The sequence below is a fragment of the Sinocyclocheilus grahami genome, unplaced genomic scaffold (genome assembly GCF_001515645.1).
Source record: "Sinocyclocheilus grahami isolate Dianchi unplaced genomic scaffold, SAMN03320097.WGS_v1.1 scaffold139.1, whole genome shotgun sequence".
In the NCBI taxonomy this organism is placed as follows: domain Eukaryota; kingdom Metazoa; phylum Chordata; class Actinopteri; order Cypriniformes; family Cyprinidae; genus Sinocyclocheilus; species Sinocyclocheilus grahami.
In genome coordinates this window covers 492,546-510,915 of record NW_015505318.1, presented here as the reverse complement: position 1 = coordinate 510,915, position 18,370 = coordinate 492,546, and the positions used below count along the sequence as shown (strand labels likewise).

Genomic DNA, 18,370 nt, shown 5'->3' with positions numbered 1-18,370 from the left:
TATATATATATATATAATGTGTGTGTGTGTATATACAGTGCCCTCCATAAGTATTGGAACAGTAAAGACAAAATTGCTCTGTTTGCTGTGGAGTCAAGACATTTGCAAATATGATTAAAAGATGAATATGAGACAAAACTACAGAATGTCACATTTTATTATTAGCTGTTTCAACACACGTTTTACCAAATAAAAAGGACAGCACTTTTAGAGTTCATCCCACTATTTGATGTGAGCATAAGTATTGGGACAGTTGAACTTAAGGCAGATGTAAAAGATTAAAAGCTATTATTTTGTTGCAGATCCCTTACGTGCAATCACAGCAGTGAGTCTGCAACCCATAGACATCCCTAGACTCTTGGTCTTATCCTTTGAAATGCTTTTCCCAGCCTTTGCCGGCTGCCAACTCCAACTGTTGCTTGTTTTGGGGAGTTTCTGCCTTTAGTCTCCTCTTCAGCTGGTGAAATTCATGTTCAATCGGATTTAAATCTGGAGATTGATTTGGGAAATCTAAGACTACATTTCTTTGCCCTGACAAACTCCTTGACTGAACTGGCAGGGTGTTTTGGGTCATTGTCCTGATGCAATGTGAAGCGCTTTCTGATGAGTCTGGTGACATTTTCTTGAATATTGGTAGCCAAGATGGTTTGGTACCCTTCCAAATTCATTCTACTATTGTCATCATACATTAAGTTATCATTAAAATTGAGAGGGTCTGTTCCAGAGACAGCCACGCATGCCCATGCCATGACACCACCTCCACCATGCTTTACAGATGAGGTTGTATGCTTGGGAACATTTGCAGTTCACTTTTTCTCCACACTTTTGCTTTCCTATCACTTAAATAACGGTTAATCATTGTCTCATCTGTCCATAAAACTCCGTTCCAAAACTCTACTGGCTTTTGCAAACTCTAATCTTGCCTTTCCATTTTTGGTGCTGGTTAGAGGTTTGCATTTTGCTGTGTAGCCTCTGTAATGCTGTGTCAAAGTATCCTGTGGACAGTAGATTGTCAGAGCATCACCCCAGCTTTTTGGAGGTTGTTGGTGATTTTACAGACACATATTTTACGGTTCATTTTCACAGCTTTTATTATTTGTCTGTCATCAACTGATCAGGTCATTGTTGGCTGCTGATGTCTCCGGTGGTCTCCAAACTCTTGATTTCTCCATGCCCTTTGTTTTTGCTGTAGCTCTAATTGACTTCCTCTTTTCTTTTAGCAGCCAAATTGCTTGCTTTTCTCTCAGAGTCAGCTCCCTTGTCTTCATCCTGGTTTGTGTGTGTCATCATCGATTGCAAGACTCAGAATGCGGAAGCAATGGATATAACTGATACGACACATTCCCTGCTTTTAATATCTGAAGAATTAATGCAGCAGGACACAGCTTATCACTCAGAAAGATCTGTGAGGCAACTGTTCCAATACTTGTGCTCACATCAGATAGTGGGATGAACTCTAAAAGTGCTGATCTTTTAAATGGGTAAAACATTTACGTGTTGAAACCGCTAATAATAAAATGTGACATTCTGTAGTTTTATCTCATATTCATCTTTTAATCATACTTACAGATGTCTTGACTCCACAGCAAGCAGAGCAATTTTGTCTTTACTGTTCCAATACTTATGGAGGGCACTGTATATGTGTGTGTGTATGTATGTATGTATGTATGTATGTATATATATATATATAGTGTGTGTAATAATTAGTGCTGTCAAATCGATTATATATACAGTATATATTTCTTAAATATATACATGTATGTGTGTGTATTTATTTATACATATAAATATACACCGTACACACATATACATTATGTAAACACAAACACTTTTATTTTGGATTGAGAAACACTGCGGTCAGTAATTATGTTTGTGTGAACTGACTCAAGGAATTTGATTAACTACCTGAAATGTGTTCGCTCAGTGATGTCTGGTTTCTGCGTGCGTGTGGCAGTAGCGACAATAAAAATCAGACGAATTACATTAAACTGCTCTCTGAGTGTCTTCGTCATGGAATCAGGACAGTTTTGATTCCGAGACTCGTGTCTCTATGGAAACAGTACAGCTGAGACTGGGAATCACCATGGCAACAGTGGATTTGAGGCAGTCGGCCAATTGATGTGCGAGTGTGAATAAACCCAGGCGAGGATATTTTTAATGCACAGCACATTCTTTTTAATACAAAATTAACAAGATCTCTGTTCATTAAACTAACCAAAGCAATAAAAGTATACAACCAACACCTTGGAAAAATATACAACACGTTAACACAATGTCTTACAATGTTAATTAGTGCATGTTGATTATAATTCTTATAATATTGTTTTGCAGATAAGTAATTTGTTGTGCCTTTTCTCATCAAAAAAATAAAGTGCATTTCACAGTTAAAACTATGCATACGTGTACACAAGATGCTGAAACCGATGCACCCTACTGCCCCTCGGATTGTTCAAGATTTCGATTCTAGTTACTAAATAAAGTACAGAACGAGTCTGAATCTTAGTGTAAATGTATAAAGTTTCCTCACAAGACATCAATTTTCAAAGACTTTTTTTTTCAGCTCTTCAAATAAACCAGAATCGGAGGCAGACTCCCATCCGAGCCCTTTTTCGCCCTTCAGTTTGACATTTTCAAGCTCTTACATTGGATTACAGAGTACAATCATCTACAGTTGGATACAAGTCTATTTAAATCAAAGGATCAGTCGCCAAATGTCCATCTGCATGTGGAAAATCCATCAGAGACCAGGCACAAAGCATGATAACATCATTTTACAAAGCTCTTTTCAAAAACAGAAGGAGATATGATGTTTTAGGCAGAGGCCTAACCCTCAAAGGTCACCGCGATAATCCCTCTGTCATTTCTGACCAAACGGCTGTGCATCGAGCATTAACCCTCTCAATCAGCTGTAGACAAGCATGCCCAGGCAATAGGAGACACTGGAATGTGGCTCAAGGTTAACTGTTTCAGAATAGAGCATTGCAGGAATGATGTATTTTTGTAGGCCTTAACCGGAAATAAGGGTTTTGTATTTCTGGTTTGATCATCATGAAGTCAATGTTTTTTGGTTTTTAGTTAAATGTCTGAAATAAGGTCTGTGGTTAACACAAGCTCAAGATATTTCACGCTTTATTCTGCAAAATAAATTCATCAATATAACCTCCTTGTGATGTTTTAAAGTATTGAAAACCCTAGTTGCTAACAAGTAGCTAAATTGGACTTTCAGTGCACATTAAAGAAACTGTATGTATGTTGTTGTTTTTGACTTTGAAAAGTCCGTTTCAAAATCCTTCTAGGATCTGTTCTAGGAATATATTTAGAGGAGCTGGTACGAAATTCCGCGAAAAGGGTGGCTTGCTTTAAGACAGCAACAAATGCACGTGTACTGCCAGCTACTGTTATTACCACAGATATATTTATGACAGTGAATTCCACTCACTTAACTGTAGGGGGCTCCAAAGTCGCAGAAATACATACAGTTGCTTTAAACGACATCACGCCAAACAGGTACACTCATCTACTCTAGTTCTCTTTTAGTTCGCCTAAAATGGTTTATAATCGTGCTCTTGCAAACTATTCTAGTCTAGTCTCTTGTCAGGGTAGCCCTACTACATTTAATATTTTGACAGAAATGAAAACAAGGCTGTGAGAGATAGTTAAATTCAACATGGCGTCTACCCAGCAAACACAGAACATTCCCCTAATAATGTTCCCATATGGGGAACCAAATAAGAACGTTCTGGGAAAGTTCTCTTAACCTAAAGGGAACATTTTATTTACATAAAGAAAACTTTCCTGGCTAACCAACAGAGACCATTAGAATATCAGTTCTGGGAACCAGAAACTAATGTTACCAGAACGTTCTGGGAACCAAAAAATGTTAACTAGGTAACCTGTTTATGTTCATCTTTTTACTTCTGGTGATTGTATTTAGGCTTAAATTAATTTGTGAAGATTATGATGATGATTATCAGGATTTTTGTCGATCACAGAGCTTATTTTCTGCAATCCAAAAGCCACTGGAAAAATCCTATTGGTATTTGTCAATGGAAACCAGGGTGATGCTAACTTTCGGGTTACAAAAATACGTCATCACCACATCACTCTATGACATCAGGTGAGAGTTGCCATCATGCCTCCTTAAAGTCGCATGCCTTATTTACAGAATCAAGACGATCGGCCATAGTAACGATAAGAATGTCGATACATTCAGAAAAGACCGTACAGCGCATCAGAATACAAAATAAAATCTCAGGAATTCCGAAAGAATCCGGACTGAGGGGGAAAAATAGAGACTTTCGATGAATATAGCAAAATAAGTTATTCCTCAAAGATCAGACGAGGCCTGCAACAGACCAATCATCGCCTCCATGCTAAGCCCTATTAAAACTCGCAAACCTGCTCCCTACCGCTCATGTGCTGTTTCAGTGGAATCGTATATAGAGGTCACTCAGGCAAAAAAGGTCACGAGGGTGTGTCCGACCCGCAGGCACGATGTAAAGAGGGTGCAATGGGAAGACTGGTAGCCACTCTAGCCCATGCAGGTCTGTGGGGAATATACATAATTACCCCCAACTACATCATTGTCCCTGGAGAGACGAACATATATGCATGCGTTCACATGTACACGCACACACACGGCCATGCACCGACAGTCACGCCTTACACATCACGTTCCTCACACATTATAAACATCTCTAAAGTTTGCAAAAGCAAATGCATACGGCAGAGTAGGTCACATTGAGTGTACAGAGAGATTTCATTCATAGTTAAGATATTGTAAATGACTACAGGCAGGGCACAGTCACTTTCTGGACGAGAGAACACAAGGCTGTGAGATTATGGACATGTTTACAGGGATTGGGACATCTGTCCAGTTTCTGTTTTTTTTTTCTCTACTCCCAAATTCACTAATATAATTTGGATGATGTTGAAATAAATACAGTTGTCAGTCATTCTTGGAATCCACTCGTATTTTCATGGTGGGTTTTTCATGGATGTTTTTTTTTCCGGCTAGCTGAGGTGTTGGTTTTGCTTGGGCACGGCTGTTATTGCTGCCAGAGTATTGCTATAATTTGATGAAACGCTTGGTCCGTAGTTATTGCTCGCTGATGGATTCTGCCACAGCACTGAAATGGATAGTGGCTGGTTGGCATTTGGAGGGTGTAAGGTAAAAAGCAGGGGTGAACTTCAGCTCATAATAGTAGCATGACTCCAGCTTCAGTTGTGATGAAAGTACGGGAAGATAGATTTCATAATAACATTCTCCCTCATCTGACATTTGCCAGGTCTGAGAGGCCAGCTGTTCTCCTCATTATAATTGTGTCGTGTGGACCGTTTGAGGAGATTCACCAGTTTACTAACAATCAAGTTGAATGTAAATCTACGGAAGGCTCATCTGAGAGTGTAAGTGTAGCTTGGCTGGCACATCTTTGAGCAGTTTCATCATTTTAGAATATAATTTATCATGGGTGAATCTCATGAAATCTTGCCCAGGCCATATTTCACCCCAAAATCAAAAGAAAAAATTTACTTTGCATAAAGACAATGAAGCATATTATTTTGGGATTATTTAATTTTGGCCTTCTATGATAGATCAATTTTTACACCCTAACCTAATGAATCCATTAATTATAATAAAACTAATATTATATAATTACATAATTATATAACCAATTATATATGTATTATATAACATTATACATAATATATACTATATAATTCATCAAATATATTTCAGATATCTTTCCCATATATGTGTCGTATGTCATCTCATTATTAGCCATGTTTAAAACGGCTGAAACAGTGTTCTGCTGCTTAATATTTTTGTGGGAGTTGTTATAAATTTTTCTTTGTTGTTTTGTTTTTTGGGGGGGAGTTTTTTTTAATGATTTTATAAATCATTTGAATTGTATTTGTGAAAATAATGTCAAAGTGCAATTAATTTTTTCTTTTGATTTTGGGATGAAAAGCTTTACTCGCTTTGTTTCAAACAAAATACCTCTAATTAATATATCTCAATGTCACGCCCAAATCATCATTCTTTGCAAATGCAATACATGTCAATTTCGTGCTATGAACTACCATTGTGACAGCTATCCCATATCCAGTAGTAATTACCAGTTGAACATAAAAAACGGAGCACTGCTCTAGTCAGAGCGTCAATGACAATGCAAATTAAAAGCAAATCAATAGAAAATACATTCGGTTCCATCCTTCATGTCGCTGCATATAAACAAACCTCTTATTCTCAGCCACTTAATGCACGTTTTGTACTCAACAATTCTTTGAAGTGAGCCTCTATTCATAGGGGGCTGTTTAAATGAATATACATACACTTTCTCCTAGTCGCTTTCATCCCACACTTATGGAAGAGAATGCAGAGACAGTTCGACTTGCGTTCTAAACCAAAATAAAGGCATCGATGGGTTCGGTTATTTATAGAGTGGTTCTCATTCTGAGATTGTAGTTAGCTCTTCGTGGTTTTCTGCTTTGGAGGACATTTTACATTCTGCCACGCTTGGGTTGAGATTTAAACCAAACATGAGAGAGAGCGTGCCTGTCTCTCTCTCTCTCTCTCGCGTGCGTGCCTTCTCCAGGTCGGTATCTTCGGAGGACGCAAGGCGCGGATCACCGAGCGCTATTTTTAGCACACCGTGGTTACTTAACGTTCAGCGCACGTTCTTGAATGCAGCAACAGCAGGACGAGATGAATGAGCTTCAGGATCCAGTCAAGAGGACTGCCTCGTGCTGCCCCTCATCTTCCTTCTCCCTCACAGCCCGTGCAACAGAGGGGCTGTCGCTGTGGCCAAGCCAAAACAAGCACAAAAATACAAAGGCATAAATATATACAAGATATTTACAGCTGCCTGCCACACAGCATCCGTTTCCGCCCCTTTTTTTCTTGGAAAGGGTGTGGCAGCTGGTCGGATTGGGATCAGGCAAAGATTTTGTGGCAGTGGTTGTCACATTACAATTAGGGGAAGACATAAATGGGTGACGCGCACGCCCCTTCTTGTCTCAGGGATTGGGGGAATCTCTGGCCTGTGTAAATCCCTATTAGACGTCGCTGGGGGTCCGTGCCCGCTGGGTCACGCTGGCAGGGATACATCCGCAGCACACCAGCCACAACGCTTTCTGGATCTCTTGATTGCGGAAGGCATAAATTACGGGGTTGATCACCGAGTTGTAGGTGGCGGGAACCAGGGTGGCATATGTGTAAAGGGGCGGGTAGGTATAATCGGCAATGAGCGAGTAAACTGTAAACGGCATCCAGCAAGCTGCAAATGTGCCCAGAATGATCGCCAGGGTGGATACGCCTTTCCGCGTCGTGACGTAGTGAGGACTTGCAGCTAAAAAGTGGTGTTGTAGGGCGATTTGGTGCGCATGTCGCATGACGATTTTACAAATCTGCACGTAGAGCTGAAGCATGAGGCCGAACAGTAGAAGGAAGGAGATGGACAGAACGGCTACGTTGTTTTTTGTTAGGGGCCAAACCACGCTGCAGTTCGCCTCCTGGCCCAAGCAGTTCACACCGGTAACCGGCAGCAAACCCAAACATAACGAAACTCCCCATAGAAGCACCAGCATGGTGTATGTGAACGTGGCCGTTCGCTCTGAGTTGTAGGTGAGGGCGTAGTATAGCGACAGGTAGCGGTCGATGGTAATAGCTAGCAGGCTAAAAACAGATGCTGAGAAGGATGCCACCACCAGACCTACAGTCAGCAGCTGTGCCGAGTCAGATCTTAGCAGGTAAGCGAAGGTAAAGTGCAGGACTAAGCCTAAACCAGCCAATAAGTCGGCTAGAGCTAGGCTGCCGATCAGCAAAAACATTGGGGCTCGCAGTGCCGGGTTCTGCCAGATGACCAAAACCACCAAGGCATTCTCGCAGGCTATAAGGGTGCCGGATGAACACAGCACGATGTCCCATGGGTTTACCAACAGCTCAGCAGGCGGCCTCGCCGGCAAGACAACCGCTGGTGGGTATGTTTCGACGGTGATATTTTCTATGCTTCCTGCGCCGCTGCTGCCCCAGGTGGGTTCTTGAGCCAGCCAGCTGGGAGAAACTGGCACCTCTTCACTCATTCTGCCTCCCGTCTAAATTGGCGCAAACAGAAAAACATAATGAGGTGTATAGGTAAAGAAAAAAGACAAAACAAAATGACCCACTACTTTTGTTCCCCCGAAAAAAGTAATAGTCAACTATACATTTTGTGTGTGTGTGTGTATGTTTATGTGGTTTATGAGGACACAAATTTGTTTAATGACATGAGTATGACATAGGTATTACAACGTGAAGGTGATTTATGAGGATACTTTATGTCCCTGTAATTCAAAAGCTTATACATTTTTTTTTTTGTTGAAAATCTAAAAATGTCTCAAATCTAAAAAAGTTTCCTGTGAGGGGTAGGTTTAGGTGTAGGGTTGGTGTAGGGCGATAGAAAATACAGTTTGTACAGTATAAAAACCTTACACTTGTAAAACTACCACGTGTAAAACATTACACTTATGGAGAGTCCCCGTAAACCATAAAAAACAACTTGTGTGTGTTTAAGGGATAGTTCAACCAAAACTGAAAATTCTATGATAATTTACTCACGCTTGTGTCATTCCATTTCCAAACCTGTATGACTCACTTTTTTCTGTAGAACACAAAAGAAGAAATTTGGTCTTCATTGTCCATATGGAAATCAATGGGAACTGAAACTTTTTGGTTAATATTATTTCTATCTTTTTATGTTTTACAAAAGAAAGAGGCATACAGGTTATTAAATAACTACAAAATAAATGTCTTTGTTTTAAAACAAAAATACTATAAATATAATGCCTTAAGCATAATGCACTATTTCTCAGTAGATAAAATGATTCATATTTTTTACTTTTTCAGTGTTTTACTGCAAAATTAAATATTAGGATAACCAATGGGGCTAACCAATAATGGGTCTTTATTTAGATTTTTGCATTTTCCCCCCATTAAAATTAATTTTTTTATAGTGCATGCAATGGTAATTAAACATACAAGAAAAAACCCCATCAGATCATCCATTGTAAAAGAAATTAGTGGAAAATTAGCCATTAATAATTATCACAAAAGCCATTGTTCCCTACAATTATGCATTCCTTCTCTGTTAGTCTCTTAAAACTCATTGTTCTTTTGTGCAGAACAAAGAATCAAAGTAAGATAAATTAAAGACACATTTTCTTGTATTTAGTGGATATAGGAACCTGCTATTATAATTTTGAATCATAGCCTACAGTACAATGGTGGAGAATCAGAAAGGAAGGGAGGGCCCTGATGAGTGCTGATATTAAATAAAGGCGGGTTCCACTTCTTATAAAAGCGCCCCTGCATCAGCATCCTTTCATCTATCAGACATGGACGCTTAAAGCACATCTTCACTGCAAGCAGCTGGATGGAAGCATTAATGCCTCTCAGTCCTTTTAGCTTTATAATAATGCTTAAGTTTTTGCTCTGTAAAAATCATTTATGTGTTGTAAAATGCAAAGCAGACTGATTTCAAATATACCCGGTCCCCATTCACTCCCCATCTGGAGGCTTCCCTACCTTGTCTTTTGGAGGAGAGGCGCCTGTTTAAATGTTTTTGCGTCCTTCTTGCCTTGCCATGATGCCGGACCGGAGGATCGTCACAGCCAGCAGCGGTAGCGGCTCTTCGCCGTCTGCTCGAGTATCGCCACCGACTGCGGCTGTGCGAGGCGCGGGGAGGGGTGAGCTTTCCTTCAGAGCAGAAGGTCCCTTCACCTATTTATCTGCTGCTCGGAAACTGAACGACGCGACTGTTTGTTGTAATGAGCATTTTCGTGAACACATAGCGAAATAAAAATACAGTAACGTATTTTATATTTTTTTTTAATAATTTTTTCTAAATTCGTTATCATCATCACGGATGCCTTTTTGGCCAGTCCTCATCAGACATGGACGCTTAAAGCACATCTTCACTGCAAGCAGCTGGATGGAAGCATTAATGCCTCTCAGTCCTTTTAGCTTTATAATAATGCTTAAGTTTTTGCTCTGTAAAAATCATTTATGTGTTGTAAAATGCAAAGCAGACTGATTTCAAATATACCCGGTCCCCATTCACTCCCCATCTGGAGGCTTCCCTACCTTGTCTTTTGGAGGAGAGGCGCCTGTTTAAATGTTTTTGCGTCCTTCTTGCCTTGCCATGATGCCGGACCGGAGGATCGTCACAGCCAGCAGCGGTAGCGGCTCTTCGCCGTCTGCTCGAGTATCGCCACCGACTGCGGCTGTGCGAGGCGCGGGGAGGGGGGAGCTTTCCTTCAGAGCAGAAGGTCCCTTCACCTATTTATCTGCTGCTCGGAAACTGAACGACGCGACTGTTTGTTGTAATGAGCATTTTCGTGAACACATAGCGAAATAAAAATACAGTAACGTATTTTATATATTTTTTTTATAATTTTTTCTAAATTCGTTATCATCATCACGGATGCCTTTTTGGCCAGTCCTCAACACCGAGGCTGCAACTCAATCTTAATGTGGCATTTTGTTACTATTTTACGTTTTGGCGAATTGCTGGTTATTGTTGTGAATTCGTAAAATCTCATTCGTATGTTTCCTACGATCACTTACGCCACAATGAGCGCGTTTACATGCACGTTCTTAAGCCGATTATGCTTAATAAGGCGAAAACGCACTTGGTCATGTAAACGCGGTAACCCGTTTTCTTTTATTGGAGTAAGGTCATAAACGGCGTAAGCATAAACCGATCGCAACAGGTAGTTTTTTGACTCTTACTCCGATTTCGCACGGCATGTAAACGCAATAACCCAGGAACACATCGTTAGTGCAGATTTAAGCGCATCTAGACCGAGCAAACGTCTTGCACTAAAGAAAGAACCCAGCAAGCAATAGCCGTCATTTCAACGTCTCGGTTAAGTATAGACCCGATATAGTCTGGCTATGTGTAACCCACTTCTAGTCCAAACAGTGTTGCCAGATTGGAAATGTCCAAGTATCGTACCAGAAGCTCAAAATTATCGTACACCAGTCAAACGTACAGAATACAGCTATTTATCTAAACCAACAACTTTTTGACATGACCTGCAAATTACCACAATAGATATCGTTAACTATGCGTACCGTGTTTACATTGGACACCAGCAGTGGGACAAAATATTATAGAAACCATTATAATCAGTGACTGTTTGCACTGGATGCGACACGACACGACACATCCCTGACAGTAAACTGATGCCTCGTAAAACATTCAGTATTAATGCCTGTATAGCTGATTTGCGCCAGCTGATAAGCAAATCACGCTGAGTGGATTGAGCGCGCTGCGGCGCAGATGCGCGAGCTTGTCGAGTGAATATCCCTTTCTCACAGACATCACTGGAAAGCTTGTAGTTCGGTCGGATATGTCAAAAACAAGTAATGGTAGGCAGGGAGGGAGAGAGAGCGCGCACTTCTGTTGTGTGATCTATATTGATGTTCGCTCACTTAGGCATCATTTGGATTAAAACTAAATCGTAAATATAAGACAATTTATAGGGTCATTCACTATAAACGTCATTTATTTTTACCATTAAGCATACACGACTTTCTGGCGAAAGTGAAACTAACAGCCTGTGTGAAATGCGCTAGGCTGTACTGTACTTGTCCCTCTCATTCTGCATCAGTACAAATACGTGTGCGCGTTGCGGGTGTTTTGCTTGCTTCATGAGTGTTTCTGCATTATATGAGTGGCTTTGGAAAAGAAATCGCTGCACGTTTCAGATGAAAAAAACACGACTTCTATTTCTGAAAATATCTCAGTTAGTAGATTTATAGCGAGTGGTTCTGCATTTTTACAGCAAATCGCGTGATTACAGTACTAAGCCGCTGCAATGGAGCAGCTCTAATGCTATTAAATTAAAGATGATGTAGGCTACCATAGAGAGAGAGAAAAATGAACAGTGGAAGTAACACAAACTTGCCAAATACATTTTAATGAGCATAATTAAGTGTGAAAATAACAAGATATACAGTCAAACCAAAAATAATTCAGAGACCAGACATAATTTATACAAATTACTTTGTAAAATTGACTACCAGTAAAATTGATACAAATTTGGGACCAAAAATTATTCAGACCGAGAAAAAAATTTAAGTTCAGGTTTGCATGAACCTGGTTGACAGCATGCCCAGGAGACTATATGCTGTCATTAAAGCTAAGGGTCACCTGACAAAGTATTGATAGTTGTGTATATATTGACAGCTGTATGAATAATTTTTGGTTTATTGTATGTACTTTCTATCAAAGTTATCTGACATTATCAAGCTGAATTTGTTCTGACACAGTTTAACTGTCATTTTCTAAACTATAAGGAATAAACTGTGATAATGTGAGAAATGTTGAAGGTGTCTGAAGACATTTTGGTTTGACTGTATCTATTTGATAAATTAAGTTAACCAACTAACATTATACATACTCTTTTGGTTTCTGTACCCAATATTTAAAAAATGTACAAATGCAATGAAAATATTGGTATCGGTACTCGGTATCGGCAAGTACCAATAATAAAAGTATCAGTATCGGGCGAGTACTGGAAAAAGTGGTATCGGTGCATCCCTAATTAAAATAATTTTTAACACTCGCTTTGTCGCGTCCAGTGTAGACAGACTTTAGCTGTTAACTTCACATCTGAGCTGCTGTCATCGGAAGCCTGTGTGTTTCCAGATGTTGAGGGGGTTCTTGCCATCATGGACCGCAACAGTACTCGTTACTTTAAAGCAGGGCACCCTCCTGCATTCTTAACACACTCTGAGGTGTGCATGAGCTCATTTAGAGTGTCTTTAATGAGTCGATTTCATGTATGAATATAGAAGCCCAATGACTACAACTACTATCATTTGAATTGTCATAAAATTATGAAATTATCGTACATTATGGGATTTTTTTCATTATTGATCGTACGTCGTACAGAGGTCAAAATTATCGTACAAATACGATAAGTATCGTATGTCTGGCAACACTGAGCCCAAATAACCTTGAATTTGGTTTCATGTTGTTTTTTGGCAAAATAACTTGTGAGATGTATGATATTCCATCATGTAAGCAAAGTCAACAGAGTTTACAAGGTGTTTGGTTTCATTTCTTTGACATGTTCAATACGTAGCCTGTGCATAGCCACCATTTAGCTCGTAGTCAGAGCGGCTATCTGTAGCCCACTTATAGTCAAACCTGATTCACTGTAGTTTTTGGCCAGGCAGCGCATGAGATGGTTGATATCCCATCATGTTTGCAGTGTCAATAATATCTACAAAGATATAAGTGTCATTTCATGACATGGTCTATATGTAGCCACGATTTGGCTCTAATTTGGACAGGCTATGTGTAGTCTGCTTTTAGCCCACCTGGCGAAATCGAGGCAATCTGTGGTCTTAATGGCTTGGCTATAGCCCTATATCAGTAACCAGACCAGCGATAAGCATAGCCAAAATAGCCTTAAAATTGTTTACATGTAATTTTCGCCCACGCAGCTTCTTATCAAATGCAAGTAAACTTTTGAAACATTTAAAATAGCATTATTTTATATTTTATTTAATTATTTTACAGCATTATTAAGTATAGCATTATTTATTATGCCAAAAATAATGCTAATTTAAATGTTTCAAAAGTTTACTTGCATTTGATAATATGATGTCTTGCATCCCTCAAGCTGTTAAATGTTACACCCTAGTGAAAAAAAAAATGCTAAGTATACTTGCAGCCAGACTAATTCCAACCATGTTTTTAAATAAAAAGAACACTGAAAGAAACAAACAAAAAAATAAAAACATTTAGTAACAGCAGCAACACACAACTTCACTTTTTTGCTGAATTTGATTTTGATTTTTTACTTTATTCCAAACGTAAAATAAATACAATAAAACAAAACAAAAACAATAACACAATACAAAACTATTTTGGTGAATCCGGCAGGCACTGTACTCCCTCATGTTGTGGAGGCTGTCCTCAGTAAAATGCGCAGCACACAATAGCAAATTGGGGTTATAATGCTCAGGAACAGAGTTAAAAAATAAATTACAACCACTGTTTCCTGACATCATCCGCTTTCGGAAGCCCAAACAAAGACGTTTGGGCACAGAGGTGAAAAAAACAGCGCTTCAGATGGTCACGCACCGGACGGGAAGCGCAGCGTCGCGCCACATCTTTAAAATTCAAATACATTAATTTCTATGAGTGTAGGCACACCGGTGGCGCCGTCTGTCCGTGGCGCCCAGCTACGTCGTGTTGTACTTGTAAGAATTGTTCTAGATGTGCCGAAAATTTGAAGCTACAGCACTGCAGCACTTCTTCTTCGTTTTCTCTGATGCACTAACTCTGCAGCAGCACTTCTTCTTCGTCGTCTCGTCTGATGCACCAGCCTGGTCTCATGTTTATACGTAGGTATTAATACGTAACATTTACAAGCACAAAACGTACACTTTTGTAAGTTTTTAATCATGCTACAACGTACAATTTAGACGTATTTCAACGTTTAAAACGTACAAATCACTATGTATTTTTAGCTAAAAAACGTAAAAATATTTACATATCTTTTATATCATTTAGATATTCGTATCAATGCATTTTTATCATTTTATCAATAAGCGATTTAGATTTTTAGACCCCTTAACCTACCCCCCAAACCTAAACCTACCCATTTTACAGCGAATATGCATTTTTATCATTTTATTAATAAGAAATTTAGATTTTTAGACCCCTGTATGCAATTGACCGAAATATGCAGGAAAATAACAATTTTAATTACATTATAGAATTAAAATATTTTTAGTCGCTAATCCCATTCCTACCTCTAAACCTAAACATAACTATTTCTGTACAGTATAAGCAAAACATGACAGACAGAAATGCAATGACAATCATTTATTTATTGCAAAAAGTTCCGGCTTTGATGAAGGTCCGCCTTCCGAAAAACAAAATGTGTTGTGATTGGTTAGCTGTCCCAGTGCGTTGTGATTGGCGAACAGCTTAGACGGTGTTTCAGTACTGCCACGCCCCTTGCTCCATCTTTCAACAAAAGCTTTTACACTGTACTCCCTCATGTTGTGGAGGCTGTCCTCAGTAAAATGCGCAGCACACAATAGCAAATTGGGGTTATAATGCTCAGGAACAGAGTTAAAAAATAAATTACAACCACTGTTTCCTGACATCATCCGCTTTCGGAAGCCCAAACAAAGACGTTTGGGCACAGAGGTCAGCGCTTCAGCGCTTCAGATGGTCACGCACCGGACGGGAAGCGCAGCGTCGCGCCACATCTTTAAAATTCAAATACATTTGAGTGTAGGACACCGGTGGCGCCGTCTGTCCGTGGCGCCCAGCTACGTCGTGTTGTACTTGTAAGAATTGTTCTAGATGTGCCGAAAATTTGAAGCTACAGCACTGCAGCACTTCTTCTTCGTTTTCTCTGATGCACTAACTCTGCAGCAGCACTTCTTCTTCGTCGTCTCGTCTGATGCACCAGCCTGGTCTCATGTTTATACGTAGGTATTAATACGTAACATTTACAAGCACAAAACGTACACTTTTGTAAGTTTTTAATCATGCTACAACGTACAATTTAGACGTATTTCAACGTTTAAAACGTACAAATCACTATGTATTTTTAGCTAAAAAACGTAAAAATATTTACATATCTTTTATATCATTTAGATATTCGTATCAATGCATTTTTATCATTTTATCAATAAGCGATTTAGATTTTTAGACCCCTTAACCTACCCCCCAAACCTAAACCTACCCATTTTATAGAGAATATAAAGGATATACAACGCAAATGAATACGCAGGAAAATAAAACTTTTAGTAACAATATAGCATTAAAATATATTTATAGTCGCTAATTCCACTCCTACCTATAAGCCTAAACATTTCTGTACAGTATAAGAAAAACATTACAGACAGATCAATGAAATTAACGTTACAATCATTTATTTATTGCAAAAATGTCAAAAACAGTACTAAAAGTAATCCAAATGACGATGCGTTGCACCCGCAGCCCTCTCTAGGTTTGTGTGATCCAGAGCAGAATTTATGTTGTTAATCACTGAAAATATTATCCAGATAATTTTCCCGATCCACTCGTGAAAGAACGCGAGGCGCATCATTCAAACACACCTCACCAGAAACACGGCATGTCACAATCTGTGACGAATGCAGGCGAGAGCCAATGAGCGTTCGATTATCCTGCCGTAAAACCTGTCGTTTGAAGCGGCAACATTTTAATTTGTAAAGAGCGAGTCAGTCAGCGCCGGTTTTGCTGGTCGGGATGGAGAAGCAGATCGCGTTTTTGGTGTATTTTATAGTTCTATTGTCAGTCACAGCATGTCGGAGAAAACGCCTTTTGTGGCCCATGACAATCAAAGTAAACATTACATGACAAGTAAAGGTTAAATGATTGCAGAAATATTTTTTATTTTAAGGTTTAAAGTGAAGTCTTAACATTATGTAGGCACGTTCTTGGAAACGAGCTGGCAGCAGAAATCACAACAAAACGAAATGTTATAATTTCATAAGTAAACGAGTAAACAATTTAATAATGCAATTGAAAACAAGTTAATTCATATGACAACTAAAAACTAATAAAATTAATCCCGCGATTTCAATATTTATAAGGATTAATTTTTAGGTGTCGTCAATACGTCAGTTTTGTACGTTAAAATGCTGAAAATATGTAAGTATTTGTACGTTTAGAGGCTGAAAATACGTCAGTATTGTACGTCTTAGTGCCTGTAAAAACGTAAGTAAATGTACGTTTTATAGAACCACATTTTACGTAAAATACATACGAATTATCATGGGATCACTTTGGATGCACTCACTCAACCAAGCGTTCTAACCACGACCTCGCCCCTCCCCACCCCCCAACCATTCGAATTTCTGTAGGCGGGAATTATTTTTAATGATCTTCTAATGAGCCGCTTTGTGATATCACAAAGCCCGGAAAACAAACGCTGTAGTCCAAACGAGCCATTCGTTGTAGTTCTTGAAAAGGGATTAAAAACCCCCCCCGAAATATCTCCCTTTGGAGTGGACTTTGAGATTTGTAACATTCTAGATCTTTTTTATGCCCAAACATACACACTACACACCGACTAAAATTAAAAAAGTGAAAAAGCATAATAGGACCCCTTTAAGATAAGTGCAAGTGGAAATATAACACAAAAGATATTTTTTTGTAATCCATATTAAGAAAGCCTACTATAACTAGAACTTTCAAGACCCAACTCGTATTCTTCTGAAGCATAATGACTCTGAATCAAAAGCAAACTGAAATTTAATATGTGGTTCATTCTGCCAATACAGTCTGAATCAAAAATGGTGGCACATTACATGACTTCAAACATCACTGATCCTGGATATCTTGATGTCAGTCACGTGGTGTGAAAGAACCAGTATTTGTCTGGGCTGTGTATGCACGAGTTGATCAATGTTCAGAATTAAATTTCATTCCAAAATATTCAGAAGAGACTTCAGAAGACACATTTGTGCCGCTACATTTGCAAAAATAGCAATTCATCCAAAAATGAAGAAATGTAAGTTACTTAAACAAACCTTTCAGAAAATGATGCAAAATCGCAAAACACTAAAACCTATCAATTAAATCAATGTGAATTCTACTTACTTCACTTTAGGCCCGTAGTATTGCAGCCATCTTGTTGCCTTTGACTCCACGCTGCCTTTGCTCTGAGAACATTGATTTTAAAAACATATGCAAGTATGAGTTTTGAATAAAAAAACGTGAGGCACAAATATATATATATACAGTATATAGGTCAGTGGCCCTTGGCTTGGTATTGTTGGCAGAATTCGGCCCTCGGTGAAAACTAATTGAGGAACCCTGATATGAGCTGTAAGTTTCCCGACATGTTGCAAGTTGACGTGTTGCAAGCTTAATTTAACATCACAACTGACAAATGTATGGAATACTCGGAGTCAGATACGCAAATGATTATATTTTGACATCACTACAGGGAACCCGATTTATTAATGAAGTCATGTAAACGCAGCTTACTTGCGTTGTCAGGTTACTGATGTACATGTAAAGGGGAAAACTGGTTATTTTAATAAGCTGATATTTGTGAGTTATCAGCTTACTGGTGTGCATGTAAACGTGCTCAATGACGGTTATATTTAGAGGTGGACCTACATGCTTTTATTCCAACAAAAAATAAACAAATAAAATAATAATAAATAATAAAATAAATACATAACAGTATTTTGCCTTTATTCTGATATTCTCTTATATGGACATATATTTTATTTATATCTTATTTTATTTATGTGTCCCCATTATTAAAAGAATGTTTTCCATTAAGATTATAGCCTATATATATATATATATATATA

At 38.8% G+C, this 18,370-nt stretch overlaps 1 protein-coding gene across 1 annotated transcript; it reads right to left on the bottom strand.

The window, feature by feature from the left end:
- Positions 1 to 5,981: 5,981 nt before the first annotated feature.
- On the bottom strand, positions 5,982 to 9,661 carry LOC107591278 (G-protein coupled receptor 12-like). Its single transcript, XM_016280392.1, has 2 exons — positions 9,566 to 9,661; positions 5,982 to 8,097 (listed from the first exon to the last, which is right to left on the bottom strand). The coding sequence occupies exon 2, from the start codon at positions 8,083 to 8,085 to the stop codon at positions 7,060 to 7,062; it is 1,026 nt and encodes a 341-aa protein (XP_016135878.1). The 5' UTR covers positions 8,086 to 8,097; positions 9,566 to 9,661; the 3' UTR covers positions 5,982 to 7,059.
- Positions 9,662 to 18,370: the final 8,709 nt, after the last annotated feature.